Source organism: Podarcis bocagei, assembly GCF_964188305.1.
Source record: "Podarcis bocagei genome assembly, chromosome: 14".
Taxonomy (NCBI): Eukaryota; Metazoa; Chordata; class Lepidosauria; order Squamata; family Lacertidae; genus Podarcis; species Podarcis bocagei.
The window spans coordinates 52,629,864-52,646,104 of record NC_138139.1 but is presented as its reverse complement, the minus strand read 5'-3'; the positions used below and the strand labels follow the sequence as shown (position 1 = coordinate 52,646,104).

At 49.5% G+C, this 16,241-nt stretch overlaps 1 protein-coding gene across 1 annotated transcript in view; it reads right to left on the bottom strand.

Annotated features, from left to right (window-relative positions):
- Window positions 1-1,146: 1,146 nt before the first annotated feature.
- The window catches only part of LOC308572903 (kinesin-like protein KIF19), a 36,569-nt gene continuing 21,474 nt past the window's right edge, over window positions 1,147-16,241 (bottom strand). The window contains exons 12-20 of the mRNA XM_081169415.1: window positions 15,652-15,838; window positions 11,681-11,951; window positions 10,022-10,143; window positions 7,228-7,364; window positions 6,882-6,984; window positions 5,026-5,451; window positions 3,663-3,819; window positions 1,914-2,021; window positions 1,147-1,576 (exon numbers count right to left, since the gene is read on the bottom strand). Of these exons, the coding sequence (XP_081025541.1) occupies window positions 1,491-1,576; window positions 1,914-2,021; window positions 3,663-3,819; window positions 5,026-5,451; window positions 6,882-6,984; window positions 7,228-7,364; window positions 10,022-10,143; window positions 11,681-11,951; window positions 15,652-15,838 (1,597 nt within the window). The 3' untranslated portion in view covers window positions 1,147-1,490. The remainder of the gene's footprint in view (window positions 1,577-1,913; window positions 2,022-3,662; window positions 3,820-5,025; window positions 5,452-6,881; window positions 6,985-7,227; window positions 7,365-10,021; window positions 10,144-11,680; window positions 11,952-15,651; window positions 15,839-16,241) is intronic.

Genomic DNA, 16,241 nt, shown 5'->3' with positions numbered 1-16,241 from the left:
AGATAGACTAAAGATTATTAAACTTTAATTTAACTTGTTATGTCGTGGCAGAATACAACTGATGTGAAATTGAAGTAAGGAGTAGGTGGGAAGTTGGGTCTATAGAAAAAAAACCATTTTTACTTGAAGGTTTTGAGATGATTAGTTGATGTTTTGATGTTCTTTTTGTTTTGTGTTTATGGATATTTGTTGTTTTTTCCTATTTGGTGTGCTAGAGTGAACAATAAAAAAGAGAGAGAGAGATTGGGGTATCACGCAACAATGCAAAAACACCCTCCTCTTCTCCAGGCACCCACAGCTTATCTCCTGCACATCAGAGTTCCTCCTCTCCCTTCACCACCATGTGAAGTCCAAATGATCTAAGCCTTTGTGAAAATGTTTTGACGGGGGCGCAGGCTGCATGATGTAAAACCATCATCGGTCCAAGCCGCTTGGACTCCGGCCATGGGGGATGAAGGGCTCTTCTGTTAGGCCTTGTTGGCTGAGTCCTCTCTTCACCCTGCAGAGCTCCAAAAAGTTCTCTCTCCCCCCACCCACCTCCCTCCTGCCTCCTGGGAGAGCTCAAATCGTCTTCTGTAATTTCTCCACATCTCTTTCATGCTTCAGAGACTTCCTAACTGAATCGAGGTTGTTTTCCCTCACGGCTTGCTTCCTCTCTCTCCGCTCTCTGACATGCCTCCCGAAAACAAGCAGGCAAGAGAACAGAGGAGATTCCCTTCTTGTGTTGCAGGAGGAGGTGCGCATGTTTCAGGCCTGACAGCTGCAACCAGCGAACCAGAGCAGTGCATTAAAAGCCTGCTGGTTTGGGGAATGTTTGCAGGATGTATCACCCGAACTGTGTGTAAATAGACATATTTGACTGCAAAAATAAAAATAAGTGGCCAAGACTAGGGAAGGAAGGAGGAGGAGTGTGAATATGCCAGGCAGTGTGAATCATAGCTGTCAACCTTCCCTTTTTTTGCGGGAAATTCCCTTATTCCAGCACCGTTTCCCACTGCTTCCTGCTGCTATCCTGGATTGTTAGCTATCCCGTAGACTGTCCCCTGGGACAGGTGAGGCTGCTGATCCCTTATTTTCAGATCTGAAAGTTGACAGCTGTGGTGTGAATATGGAGGGAATTTTTGCTTTTGTTAATGTTATGCTATGAAAATCCTAATAAAATACGCTTTTTTAAAAGAAATGCACTTTTGCACGTGTGCTCAAATGTGCTCCATGTCCTGATTGTGTTTATTTAGCATCTTGCAAAATTTAGACAGCACACATAATATAGTAGAGAGGTTTACAAAAAACCAAAGCTGATGCGAAATGTAAACCACGATGAATAAAGTTTAAGTGAAAGCCCAATGCTATAAGTTGATCTATGGGCAATAATCTAAAAATTCATTCTCGTCATCCACAGATGCCAATATCTTAAATACATGTTATGCCAAGTAGAACCCGTCTGCATCTGGGTGGCATGAGAGGAGCCATTTCCCATCTTCCATTAGCCTTTATTTTGTCTTTGCTGGGTTCCTGGAGTTGGGGACTTGCTGCTGCTGCTGCTGCTTTTTCTGCCCACTGGTGTTCTCTGCAGGTCCTGGGTGCAAAAGAAGGGGGCTATTGGGAGAAATCTCCTGATCCTGAACCAGAGGCTGCTCAGCTATTACTTATTTCCCCAGTACCAACCACCCAAGCCCTAGGTTCTGCCTGAGAGTTCCTGTTGATGGTCTGCCTAGAAGGCAAGGCAGTGACCCAAGGCAGGGCATTCTCTGTGGTGGCACCCTGTTTAGGGAACTCCCTCCTGAAGGAGGCAGGGCAATCCTACATACTAATTAGTAGAAGGGGAAAAGGTTCCAGAAATTTGGATCCTGATGCTGATGGTTTGTGCAGTTTGGAGTTTTATGCCCTGCCCATTCATAGTCCCCCATACTGACCTTTGACCCGCTTCTGGAGAATCTGACCTCGCATTTGACCTGCGTTGCTCTGCTGGATGGTGCTGGGGGCAGCGCTGCTGATAGCCAGAATCTGCAAGGGGTTTTCTTCTGGAGAGCAACGGGAAGAGGAGGGAGAGTAAATGCGGAAACGGAAGCGCCCATCACTCATTTATTACTATGTTTTTATTATTACTATATTGCAGAGAGGGGGGCCCTCTATACCAATTTGAGAGTAACTCCATCAAATCCATTGGGGTTTACTCCTGAGTAGACCTGCTGCCTAGACCAGTGTTTCCCAACCTTTTTTGGGCAAAGGCACACTTGTTTCATGAAAAAAATCTCGAGGCACACCACCATTACAGCCCCGTGACGTCAGCGTCACGCCGGGAGGGACATGAATTGCTAGCAAATTACATAATCACCTCCTTGAGGGCTGGCTCATCTTCTCCGAAGGCAGAACCCCATTAATTAACAGGACAGACTCACACCATAGCCAAGACGAGGGGGGAAAACCTCAGTCATGCACAGTCATGCACATGTGGGGGCTAAATGAGGACGAAGACCGGGCAGAGAGCAGGGTTCAAATCACCCCACCTGGCCAGGACAATCCCTGGGTGCTCCCTTGGGCCACTCGCCTGACCCACCTTGCAGGGCTGTTGTTGCGAGGATAACACGGGGAGAACCACGCGCGCCCCCGGGAGCTCCTTGGAGGAGAAAGCGGGCGATGAATGCAATGCACGAAATATATGAGAGGCGACCAGGTTTTGCAGGTGAGGGGCCCCCGCCAGCCTCCGCTTCCAACACCCGGCGCAACGATGCCGAAGTTTCCCCCTGGGCTTGGCTCGGGGAGCAGCGCTGCTCCCCCCCGGCTCCCCTTCACCCTCCCGGCTCTCTCTGCCGCCCACTGGGGACCCCCCTCACCTGCCAAGTCCGGAGCGCCGGTGGAAGTTGCATGCATGCATGCAGGGCGCCGCGTTGCCATTGCATTGCACTGCACTCCATGCAACGCCTGCACGCATGCATTGCCTTGCACGCCCGCCAAGGGGTCTCCCCGTGGTCCGATGCGTCCCCTCCGGCGCGGATGCAGCATTGCAAAAATAACCCCCCCCCCGACGCAGCCCTACCTGGGGGGCAGCCTCCGCCTCCGCCGCTCCGCCTCCGCGGGGATCCCCGGGCTCCATCCTGCCGCCTGATCTCCGCGGGGGCGCAGGCAGGCTGCGCGGGGTCTGCGCGGAAGTGCCCCTGCCCGCCCGGCCGCCGCCGCTGCGCTGATTCCATGGCCGGGAGAAGAGCGCTTCAAACAAAACGCCCGGCCCGCCAGGCCACGCTGGGAAACGTAGTTTGCGCACCCCGCGCGGGCGCGGAGCCCAAGGGCGAGGGGACTACGGATCCCGGCAGCCCCCGCGCCGGGGACGGAGGGGGAGAGGCCGGGTGCAGGGATGGAGGGACGGGTGGGCGAGCGAGTGAGTGAGTGGCAGCCGCCAAGCCTTTGCTGAGAGCCAGGAAGGGCCTCCCCGGAGGAGGAGGAGGGAGGCGCAGAGCGGGAGGGAGGGAGGGAACCCCAGGGGTCATCTAGTGATGGCGCCCCAATCGAAAATTTGACTTAAAAAAAAAAAAATCTTTTGAATTTTTTAATTTTTCCCGCGGCACACCAGGCAACATCTCGCGGCACACTAGTGTGCCGCGGAACAGTGGTTGGGAAACACTGGCCTAGACCAACGCCGAGAGACCCATCGGGTGACAGTTTACCTGTTTCTTGGCCAACAGAGAATTTGATTTTTGTGGCAGCTGGAAGGATGTGGGGAAGGCTGCTCATGACGACATCGGGTGACTTGATTTTGGGCAGCTGAACGTCTGGTCCATCACCTGCATAGCTGGAGGGAACCCGGTGCTTTACTTGGGGAGCCTGCAGGACAGGACAAGGAGGTGGTGGGGTGGGGAGAAAGTTGTATCTCAGGCAGGGGGCTTTTCCAACACCAGCAACACGATCTTTTTAAAAACAAAAAACTAGGACTGAACATGGCTCCTTCAGCCTGTCAGACATTTGCTCTGCTGTTGAGCTATTAGGTCAAGGCTGGAACCTGTGGCCCTCCACATATTTCTTTATTTATATATAAAAAATGTTTATAGACCACTAGCGTTTCCGTGCGCTGCTCTGATTTCGCCAGAAGCAGCTTAGTCCTGCTGGCCACATGACCCAGAAAAACTGTCTGCGGACAAACGCCGGCTCCCTCGGCCTATAGAGCGAGATGAGCACCGCAACCCCAGAGTCGTCTGCGACTGGACTTAACTGTCAGGGGTCCTTTACCTTTACTACTGCATAAAAAAAATCATGGTGGATGACAACAAAAATACATAAAGCCTTACAGCAAGAACATGTGAAAAAGTTAGAAAAACAAAAACCATTGTGGAAGGATGTATTCTTAATTGCCTGCAGAGGCCTGGCAGAACAGAAATGTTTTCAGCAGGCATTTAAAAGTTGGTATGCAAAACACCTGCAGAATCTGCAGCAGCCTCAGCAGACCGTGAGTTTCCTACTCTGCAGCTTGAACAGTAGAGTTCCTTGTGCTTTCTCCTTGTTAATACAGTCTTACCTTGGTTTTCAAACAGCTTAGTTCTCAAGCGTTTTGGATCCCAAACGCCGCAAACCCGGAAGTGACTGTTCTGGTTTGCGAATTACTTTTGGGAGCCAAACATACGACAGGGCTTCCGATTGGCTGCAGGAGCTTCCTGCAGCCAATCAGAAGTCGTGCTTTGGTTTCCAAACGTTTTGGAAGTCGAATGGACTTCCAGAACGGATTCCATTCGACTTCCATAAACGAGTGTGAAGAAGAATTGGTGCAAAAGAGCAAGAAAAGAACTGTGCAACAAATTGGAAGCACGTGCATGTGCTTCATTGCCTAATTTATGCATGTTGCATTATCTCGCTTTTCATGGCACGGAATTTGGCCTGTGTGAAGCAAAAAGCTGGTGGCTATTGTAGCGGTGCAGAGTACACAGCAACTGGAACGATCCCTAGCAGACACCATTCAGCTACTGCTCTCCCCCTTTGCCTCATTTTTCTACCGAATGGACCTGCAAATACGCCCATTTCCCCCCAAAGCAGACATACCCTGGGGGAGGTAGGGTCAAGGGAGCGCGATCTCTTCTTCCCGGCTTTCCATTCCAAGAGCTGCTCCTTCTGAGCCTTGTGCTGTGGCCGTTTTTCTCTCTGGGGCTCCATGCTGAGGCCGTGGACGCTCTCCGTATCCTTCAAGAGGTGCCCCGGAGGGGAGCTGGGATGCAGCTCCAGAGTCCCTTCCTCAAAACCATGGATGGAAGAGACCTCCCCACTGGGGTCTCTGTCCTGAGCTCGGGAACGGCGACGGGCGGCAATCAGAGCAATCCGCCTGGTGCCCTCGGCAATCTCCCTCAAAGCTTCCTGGCTCAGAGAGCTGCTGGAGATGTCCTCGTTGGACTTTTTGCAACCGGAGTCGCGGGAAGGAGGGGTCTGTAACTTGGAAGCCACCTTTCGCAAAGGGATGCCTGAGGTCACCTTCTAGAAACCGAAGCAAGCAACACTCAGCATTTGCTCCCTGTGTTTATTGCTTAGCAAATATTTCAATGCAAAAGGCAGTTCCGCTGCAACACTGAGCTCAGTGCCTCAACAGTGCCATCTAGGCTGCAGTACCGCCCTGCCTAAGCACCTGGTCAGCTGACCCTCCAGGGCCAATCCCTGTCCACTAGGCCCTATAAAAAGGCTTAGCTTCAGGGCTTGCTCCTCATCCCAAGCAACTTGTCTCTGGTGTGAGGACTTTGCCTAAGGTCCTGTTCCCTTGGGTCTTGACCCCTGTTGGGCTTTGACCGTGCTTCTCTGAGGCTTCAGCCTTGTCTGTTTTGGACCATTCGCCTGCTCCCCTGGAGCCCTGAAGCATAAGAACATGGGAGAGTTTGGCCACTGCATCAGACCAAAGGCCCACCAAGTCTGGCATGATTTGGCAGGAGACAGACGATGCTGCTGAGCTTTTGGCAGGAAGTAGAATAGCATCCATTTCTAGAATCCAGATAACATGCAGCTCACCAAGTGGGAACTGCCTCTATCCCCCAGACCCAAATGTTTATGTGTTAAGGATTGACCTCCATCCCATGCCCTCCTGCTCATGACTACCCTGCAGCAACTAGGGCAGAGAGAGGAGGATACAAAGCACCACATCTGATCCCTAAAGAAGAGAGACAGATGACAGGGAAGGAAATAAAATAGCTGGAGCACAATTTAGAACAATGTTCTGTCATTCTCCACCCACATGCTCCTGAACTCCAAGTCCCACCATCTTGGACCATTGGCCATGATGGCTGGGGCCGATGGGAGTTTGAGTTTGCAACATCTGAAAGGCCACAGGCTCCCTATCCCTGATGCAGAAGTGGCTAAGTAATCCATGAGGGCCGTAATCCGACCAGAATATCAGTGGACTGGATCCTCTATCCCTGGAGAAAGTGCACAGGTGTTTCATTGAGTTAAAAAATATAGTCAATATTGAACTTTCGAGGGGAAGCAGAAAAAAGAGAAACTGAACAGGGGAAAAAGAAGAGGGAAATATTTTGCTAAACGGAGAACTGTAGAGTTGGAAAAGACTACAAGGGTCATTTAGTCCAACTCCATGCAATGCAAGAATATTGCCCCCATGTGGGACTCAAATCTATGATCCTGAAATTAAGAGTCTCATGCTCTACAGACCAAGCTATCCAGTTACATGTTGTGAAGGTGCCCTGTTCAAGAAAGGGGGTTAAATGAAATATGGCTATTTGACAGTAAGCAGCCATTGTGGAAACCTAGAAGCAGGGCCTGATGACAACAGCCCTCTCTCTTTGTTGTGCCCCAGGGACTAGAAGCTTGGCAATGCTGGCTGCCCAATGTTCTCTTGCAGTCTAACCTCCCAGAGGGTTGTTGTCAGTGCTACAAAAGGGAGAGGATGATGTTGACCAACTGACCTGTTGGCGAACAGGAGTTCTTAGCAAGTCGGCCAAAGCAGGGGTGTGGCTCCAGTCATGGCTCCTTTTGGCCGGGGTGTTTTTAGACGATCTGTAGCTGTCGCTAAGAACATCGAGAGAAAAGAGAGGGAGAGATAGACGGCCAGGAAACCCAACCCCTCTGACTCATTAAGCAGACAACACTGGATGAGCCCAGGCAAAATCAGATGGAAAACAGGGAATTGGCCATTTCTGCGAGTGGCCATTGTGTTGGAAGAGCCACAAAGCCCTTCCCAGAGGGAAGCGTTTGACTGCAAGAGTGCAGTGGGGAGAGGACCAGAGAGGGCTTTGTAAAGAATGCAAGTACCTGTCCGATTCCACAACAATTGGGGGTAGCTCAAATTTTGACCCCCAAACGAAATCTTTCTTGCGCTCCAGCAATCCTTTTTGGTTCTCTGCTTTGTTTAGTTCCAGCGGCTGAGCCTTATCGTGAGCAGAGCCATCCTATCAGGGAAGGAAGATAAGAGGGGGAAATCTCTGTCACCCGGTGGATGTGCACTCTAGAACCGACTACCTTCCCATCACAGATTTTAGCTGGGTGGATAGTTGCTTCCATTTTTTGTTATTTTGTGCAATTGTACTCATTCCACACCCGCCTATTCCATAGTTCTGTCTTTCATCTTTTAATTTTCACCTGTTGTTATAACCCCTCTCTCTGTTTTATATACATTGTAAAATGAAATATAAAAAATCTTGTTGTTTGCTTCTTCAGACAACTTCCCTGGCAGCTGTAGCTATGTCCTGGAACAGGAAGGGCTAAACCCAAACCACTTTGAGCATTCCCCCCCCCGGCCTTCTAAGAGCCCACCCTATTTTAGCAGCAAAAAGAGGGGGAAATAAAATAGACAATGTGCTGGCATAGGCCCAGGGGCGAAAGGTCTCGACCCAGGCTGGCAGCCAGATAAAGTGGCAAATCGCTGATCATCAGGTAGACAGACAGGAAAAGGAGCAGCCACACCCACCAATGGCCTGCAGCTGTCAGAAGGCTGGTCCAGGCTGATCCTTCACACTAGCGCAGGGAGATTGTGATCTACTCACAGGATGAAAAACTGGCAGTGATCTACCCGTGGGAGGGCAGGTCAAAGAAGTTTCTGAGCTTTTTTTAAGGAGGGAAGACATTATTGTCTACCTTTTGGGGGGGTGGTTCAGGTCAAAGTTGTTGTTGAGCTTTTTTTAGGCAGGAAGGTCGAAATCGTCAACCATTTTTGGGGGGGGCAGTGACACAGACAAAAATTACCCCACGATCAATTTCTAACAACCGGTGCTCAACCGCTCGACCTGTTGGCTATCCATGTACCAGGGCATGTCATTTCAGGGGTGGAACTTAATTTTTGAAAATTTCTTCAGTAGGGGGTCTTAAAAATACGCTCTCGGGTGTGAAGAATTCAAATCTGCTCTTGTTCTTGTGAATGGACAACATTTAGCTTGGTAAGTCTATGTTTGATGAAGAAGCACAGAAACTGCTTTCGGAAAACCAAAAGATTTTAATTTCACCTTCTGATAATGTCAAGCAATGCTAAATAATAAGAAATGAATTAACAATATAACTGCAAGTACAGTCGTACCTTGGTTTTTGAGCAGCTTAGTTCTTAAACGTTTTGGCTCCCAAACATCGCAAACTCGGAAGTTACTGTTGCGGTTTGCTAACTATTTTTGGAAGCCGAACGTCCGGCGGGGCTTCCACGGCTTCTGATTGCCTGCAGGAACTTCCTGCAGACAATCAGAAGCCACACTTTGTGTTAAGTTGTGGGCGAACATAGCAGACGATAAAGCGATTTCTCCAGAGCAGCTCTTTATTTGTAAGCTGGACAGAACTGAACAGCAAACAGCTCAGCCGGCCTGCTTTTATAGGCAGCCGGCTGTCAACAATGTAGCAACAACGACCCAGGGTTTCCCGCCTAAAATAACTGACGTGGACCTGAGTGAAAACTACATACACAATACTCCTGGTGGCCAGGGTGAGAACTTTAATACATAACACTTTGGTTTTCAAACAGTTTGGAAGCCAAATGGACTTTTGGAACAGATTCCGTTCAACTTCGAAGGTATGGCCATAGGTTGCAATCATTTTTAATTATTTTAATGCAATGTTACACACATTTTACTTACCAAGCAAAAGTAATTTAATCAGAATATCTTCTGAGTTCCCGATTCATGCTACAAGTTTTTAGCACCCCTCATTTTTGGAATTTGAAAGCTGGGAAATCCAGCACCGCCTGGCCCCAGGTTAATAATAAATAATAATTTTTTTTTATTTATACCCTGCCCTTCCTGGTTCAGAAAACCGGGCTCAGGGCAGCTAACAACAAACTTAAAACACTTAATTGATGCAACAAAAAACAGCTTAAAATACAGTATAAAATGTGAATAACAATAAATTCAGAATTCAAAAATCAATTTAAGGGGGAAATCCATTCAATAAACATTAGATGATCACCAGGGCTAGCTGGCTGAATTAGTCCTATTTGAGCCAGCGAGGAGACCAAGGAAGAATTAGCTGTGGGATCCCAGAGCGGGTAAGGGGGAGGGAAGAGAAGGGAAATAAAAGATCAGGCTGAATTCAAATTAACGGCCAGGCGGAATGGCTCTGTCTTACAGAAAGGAGATTAAATCCTGTAGGGCCCTAGTCTTATGGGACAGAGCATTCCACCAGGTCGGAGCCATCACTGAGAAGGCCCTGGCCCTGGTGGAGGATAGTCTGACTTCCTTAGGGCCCGGGACCTCTAAACTATGATTATTCATGCACCTCAAGGTCCTCTGCAGGGCAGACCAGGAGAGGCGGTCCTGTAAATATGAGGGCCCTAAGCCACAAAGGCTGGAGTTTCTGGGTCCTAAGCCACAAACCCACTGGAGTTTCTGGGACAGTTTCAAGGGCAGCCCCGTGTTTTGTTTTCCCTTCCTCCCTAGAGAACAGTGAGGTATGGGGAAGGACCATCGCTCAATGGCAGAACATCTGCTTTGCACACAGGAAGACTGGAGAGCTGCTGCCAGTCAGTGCAGACAGTACTAAGCCAGATGGACCGATGGTCCTGTCGCTGTCGAGGGCAACTTCCTATGTCCCTGTTCCTATTTCGAGAAAAGGAAGGATAGTTCTGCCTCACCTGGAGTGCTCCAGACATCAGGGAGTGAAGTGCCAGAAGCCGGCCCAAGGTCCCTTCCTCCAACTCACGGATATGCAGCTGGTACAGTTTTCCCAACGGCTCTGGCACGGGGATGTTGTGGTCTGTAGAAAAGGAAGGAAGCTGGCACAGGTGAGGACACAAAAACAGATGGGTTGCGTGGAGCTGAGTTTGTACAGCCTGGAGAAGGGAAGACAGAGAGGAGATGCGACAACCACCTCCAAATATCTGTATACCAGTATACCTAAAGGAGCGTCTCCACCCCCATCATTCTGCCTGGACACTGAGGTCCAGCTCCGAGGGCCTTCTGGCAGTTCCCTCACTGCGAGAAGTGAAGTTACAGGGAACCAGGCAGAGGGCCTTCTCGGTGGTGGCACCTGCCCTCTGGAACACCCTCCCGTCAGATGTCATAGAAAAAAACAACTATATGACTTTTAGAAGACATCTGAAGGCAGCCCTGTTTAGGGAAGTTTTTAATGTATGACATTTTAATGTATTATTAATCCTTGTTGGAAGCCACCCAGAGTGGCTGGGGAAACTCAGCCAGATGGGCAGGGTACAAATAATAAATTGTTGTTGCTGTTGTTATCATCTGAAGGGCTGCCTCATGGAAGACGCTTGTTTGCTCTGGTTAAGAGGGAAACATTCTCACAGAAGGGACCCGTTCCTCAGTTGGCAAACAGCTGTCCTCTTCTGCTGAGGGTGAAGAGTCCTTGGATGGGGACTGCATGGGCACCAGCGTGGAAGAAAGATGGGCAATCAATGTAAGATAGCAACAAATATCCCATTGGGTCCTTCCAGAGGGGAGGCTTAATACTGCAGACAAATGAGGTATCACAAATGGACTATTGGCAACATTTTCTTTCTTTCTTTCTTTAAAAAAAATTATTTATGCTTTTCAGGTTTATACATTTCATTAATTTTAAAATCATTTTAACGTTTCAAAACTCGACTTCCTTCCCCCTCTTTCTGTAGTTCCTAAAAATTATTTTCAATATCTTCTGCATATCCAAATTCACTTAATTTGCTCATTTATTTATCTACTTTAAATATATAAAACTCTTATTCTGGGGATTATAACTGATTTTTGATTTTTATTGTTATTCATGTTTTTATACTGTATTTTATGCTGCTTTTATACTTAAGTGTTTTAAAGTGTTTTGAATTTGTTGTTAGCCGCCCTGAGCCCGGCTTTTGAACCGGGAAGGGCGGGGTATAAATAAATAATAATAATAATAATAATAACAACAACTTCAGGTTATTACAATGATCCTGCCAATGTTCTTATCTGTTTACAATTTATCTGTAAATATTCAATAAACCATTTCCATTCTTTTATTTAAAAAAGTTTGTTAAAACACACAGAGGTTGGCGGGCCACCTGTCAGGGATGCTTTGAGATTCCTGCTTTGCAGAGGGCTGGACTAGATGCCACTAGGGGTCCCTTCCAACTCTACAGTTCCGTGGTTCTATGGCACCCAGGACTGCCCACAACCTCTGTAAAACACAACAGAGACCAGGGCTGGGCAATTGCCTCCTCCTTGTGTGGTCTTTCCTAGAAACCTCTGTCTTGGTTGTGCCTGGAATCTGGTCCGACAGGTAAGGGCCCCGCCCACTTTGGCCTCTGGCCCCGCCCACTCACCCCTTATCAGCTGCTGCTGCTGCTGGATTATCTCTCGGCAGAGGCGCCTGTGCTGCTGGTGGCTGTGGATGACCAAGTCCTTCTGGCACAGCAGGGTCTCCTTGCGCAAGGCGCTGGCCTGCAGCTCGGTCTTGCCGACTTCCAGCTCGTGGGCTTTGCAAAGGAGACTCAGGACTTCCCTCTGGTCCTCACTGGTGATTTGCTCAGGCAGCAGCTTCTCCATCTGCAAAACCTTCTTTTTGGCGTTTGCCAGGCGCTGCTCCAGGTCGGCCTAAATTAGGAAGGGGAGAGGTGCCGAGGAAAGAAGAACGGCAGACAAAATTAACAGACTACGCAGAATCGGATAAAATGACAGGAAGGATTCGAAACCTGCGGGACCAGAGATTGGAAGAACTACAAGAACTGATTGAAGAGCAACTGTAGTCAACAAATTACACTAGTAGGACTACAAGAAGTTTTGTAAGGAGAAATATATGAAATATTGCAAAGAAGAGAGACATTAGTTATGAGATTTAAACGTAATTAGTGAAAGTAAGAAATGTATATTAAGTGAAAAGATTGGAAAATTTTCAGATGTGGTTGATGGTAGTCAAAAAATTGTATAAGATATAAAAGCATGTTTAATAATTGTTGAAAATGTTATGTTAAAAAACTAATAAAAAAGTTAAAAAGGGGGAAAAAGGAAGAGGATAGGTGACCATGAGTCAGGCTCCTAAATAAGCCCACATAAGAAGAGCCTGCGGGATCAGGCCAGCAACCCATTTATTTTATTATTAGTAGTAGTAGTAATATTGATTAAACTTATTAGTCACTTGTGACCAGAAGAGCTCCAAGTGACTTACAGCAAAGAAAAATATGCAATACTGTATATAATGCTAAGTGGGAAAGGGGGGGGGGGAATCATATAATACGTTGACATTTCATATAATATGGCATTTATGGAAAAACAAAAAGAACATACTAGCTGTATAAATAATAGCAAACAACATTAAGAATACCACTCAAGAAGCAAAGCAATACTCTGACCCTCTAATTAGCAACTAAACGAAACCTCAGCCAGCATCCGCATCATTATTACCACCACGATTAATATTGTTGTTATTAAAATTTGCATCCCGTCTCATACCTGCAGATCTCAGGGCAGTTCACAACACAAAATCACTATGTGTGTGTGTGTGTGTGTGTGTGTGTGTAATGTGTATGGGTTGCTCGTGCGTAAGTTGCTGCCTCTCCTGGTTATGTTGCCTTGTTAAACCTTTCTGTCTGGACAGCCCTTCAATTCGTGGCTGCCTCAGTCGCTAGCAGAATCCGTCAGTGGGCGTTTCTTAAATCTTTTCCAACATAAAAGTTGTTTGACACCCAGTCTCCTCCTACTCTCTCTGCGTGGAAGTCTTCTGCGCAGGGTGGGCATGGGTAGCGGAGGACCCGTGCTCTCCCCGCTGGTGTCCGGTGAAGAGTCCTGGAGCCCTCTCGCCGATTCCCCCATCAGCCCCTCTATATCCCTGGTGTTGCGCTGATTTCCTTCCCCATCTGCGGAGCTGCCTCTCTCCCTGCTGGGCCCTTCTCCAGCATCATTTGAGAGCCTTCCCTCCGCCTCTAGCTCCGATGTCAGTTCCCTGACAATAGGTTATGTTTCCAAGGGGTTGCTCGAGAGCAAGCAGGCAAATATCTGTGAAGCCTTGGCTTTGCTGCCAAAATAAACTTTATCTGTCCGGAGCGCCACTCTCCCATGGCTGTCTCAATCGCTGGCAGAATCCGTGAGTGGGCGGTTCCTAAACTTTCCCCAGCAAAGCAGCTTCTTGACGCCCAATCTGTGCCTCCCCTCTCTGCGCGAATGCTTTCTGCGCAAAGAGGGCGTGGGCAGCGGAGGACCCCTTCCCTCCCCGCTTCTCCCAGGCAAGGGGTCCTGGGACCGCCTCCCCACTTCCGACTCCTGCACCTCCTCTCCACTGGAGGTGCGTTTACTCTCCTCCGTTGAAGAGGAGCTACTTCCCACGATCCCTGTAGGCTCTCTCTCTCCCTCCTGAACTGATGGTAGTTCCCTGACAATATATATACAAAAACAGAAAATACGTAAGAAAACCAAAAGCAACCCAATGACGCACCCCCTTCCAAAACACATGTAAAAGGGTTATGAAGCACCTGTCCTGAATCTCCTAACATTCAGCCGCGTAGTGTCTAGAGCAGTGTTTCCCAACCTTTTTTGGGCAAAGGCACACTTGTTTGATGAAAAAAATCTCGAGGCACACCACCATTACAGCCCCGTGACGTCAGCGCGCAGCGTCACGCTGGGAGGGACATGAATTGCTAGCAAATTACATAATCACCTCCTTGAGGGCTGGCTCAACTTCTCCGAAGGCAGAACCCCATTAATTAACAGCACAGACTCACACCATAGCCAAGACGAGGGGGGAAAACCTCAGTCATGCACAGTCATGCACATGTGGGGGCTAAATGAGGACGAAGACCGGGCAGAGAGCAGGGTTCAAATCACCCCACCTGGCCAGGACAATCCCTGGGTGCTCCCTTGGGCCACTCGCCTGACCCACCTCGCAGGGCTGTTGTTGTGAGGATAACACGGGGAGAACCACGCGCGCCCCCGGGAGCTCCTTGGAGGAGAAAGCGGGCGATGAATGCAATGCACGAAATATATGAGCGGCGACCAGGTTTTGCAGGTGAGGGGCCCCCGCCAGCCTCCGCTTCCAACACCCGGCGCAACGACGCCGAAGTTTCCCCCCGGGCTCGGCTCGGGGAGCAGCGCTGCTCCCCCCCGGCTCCCCTTCGCCCTCCCGGCTCTCTCTGCCGCCCACTGGGGACCCCCCTCACCTGCCAAGTCCAGAGCGCCAGTGGAAGTTGCATGCATGCATGCAGGGCGCTGCGTTGCCATTGCATTGCACTGCACTCCATGCAACGCCTGCACGCATGCATTGCCTTGCACGCCCGCCAAGGGGTCTCCCCGCGGTCCGATGCGTCCCCTCCGGCGCGGATGCAGCATTGCAAAAATAAAACACCCCCCCGACGCAGCCCTACCTGGGGGGCAGCCTCCGCCTCCACCGCTCCGCCTCCGCGGGGATCCCCGGGCTCCATCCTGCCGCCCGATCTCCGCGGGGGCACAGGCAGGCTGCGCGGGGTCTGCGCGGAAGAGCCCCTGCCCGCCCGGCCGCCGCCGCTGCGCTCATTCCATGGCCGGGAGAAGAGCGCTTCAAACAAAACACCCGGCCCGCCAGGCCACGCTGGGAAACGTAGTTTGCGCACCCCGCGCGGGCGTGGAGCCCAAGGGCGAGGGGACTATGGATCCCGGCAGCCCCCGCGCCGGGGACGGAGGGGGAGAGGCCAGGTGCAGGGATGGAGGGACGGGTGGGCGAGCGAGTGAGTGGCAGCCGCCAAGCCTTGGCCGAGAGCCAGGAAGGGCCTCCCCGGAGGAGGAGGAGGAGGGAGGCGCAGAGCGGGAGGGAGGGAGGAAACCCCAGGGGTCATCTAGTGACGGCGCCCCAATCGAAAATTTGACTTTTTAAAAAAAAAAATCTTTCAAATTTTTTAATTTTTCCCGCGGCACACCAGGCAACATCTCGCGGAACACTAGTGTGCCGCGGAACAGTGGTTGGGAAACACTGGTCTAGAGAGCAGGATTGGGACCTGGGAGAAACCAGGATTAAAATTCCCACTTGGTCATGACGCTCGCTGGGTGACCTTGGGCCAGGCATGAGCTCTCTCTCAGCTCAGTCTACCTCACAGGGTTGCTGTGCGAATTAAACGAGGAGCGGGACACCGTATCTGGCAAAGCAGAACTTCCAAGGTCTAAGCGTGGCCTCTAGCACAGCGAGGTTCCAGGAGAATCCCTAAGTAAAAAGCTCATTTCCAGACATGCATATCTTTTAAAAAATAAAATAAAATATTGTTTTTCAGCCTCAGGTTTGGCCCATCATGAGACAACAACAACACGGCTTTCATAGAGGGATGCAGTGCGTTACCTTCAAGACAGCTGTTTTCCGCTGCTCAGATAAGAGCATGCTGATCTCCTCCTTGGCTACCAGGACTTCGTGAGGCTCTGGCGAATCTTCTTCTCGCTCTGCCTCCTCCATGGCTTCCTCCTCTTTCGCGCCCACCTGCTGCTTGCTGGGAGACCTGTCAGTCTGGCGGGCCTTTTCTTGTTCCCAGCTACAAACAAAGGACACAGTAGATCAAGGTCATTTACACCTTGGCAAGGCCTATTAGTGTATAAAACTCTGAACAACTTGGGACCAGTTTACCTGCGAGATGGCATTGCCCCATATCTGCCCCCTTGAACGCTTCCATCTGTGGAACCGGGAGCTACAGAACATCAATCTTTAAGTGTGGCAGCAACACGTAACTTTGGAACTCCCTGCCTATAGACATCAGGAGGCACTCTTTTTGGTGTTTGCCAGGAAAAAAATAACATTTTTTTCTTTAGACAAGCCAGCTCAGACATGTTGGTGTGTGTTTTAATCCATTTTTGAGATTATTGGTAATTTAAATTTTTTTAAATTGTTTTAAAATAGTTGTTTTCAATCACTTTTATTAATAATGTTATTGTTTTATT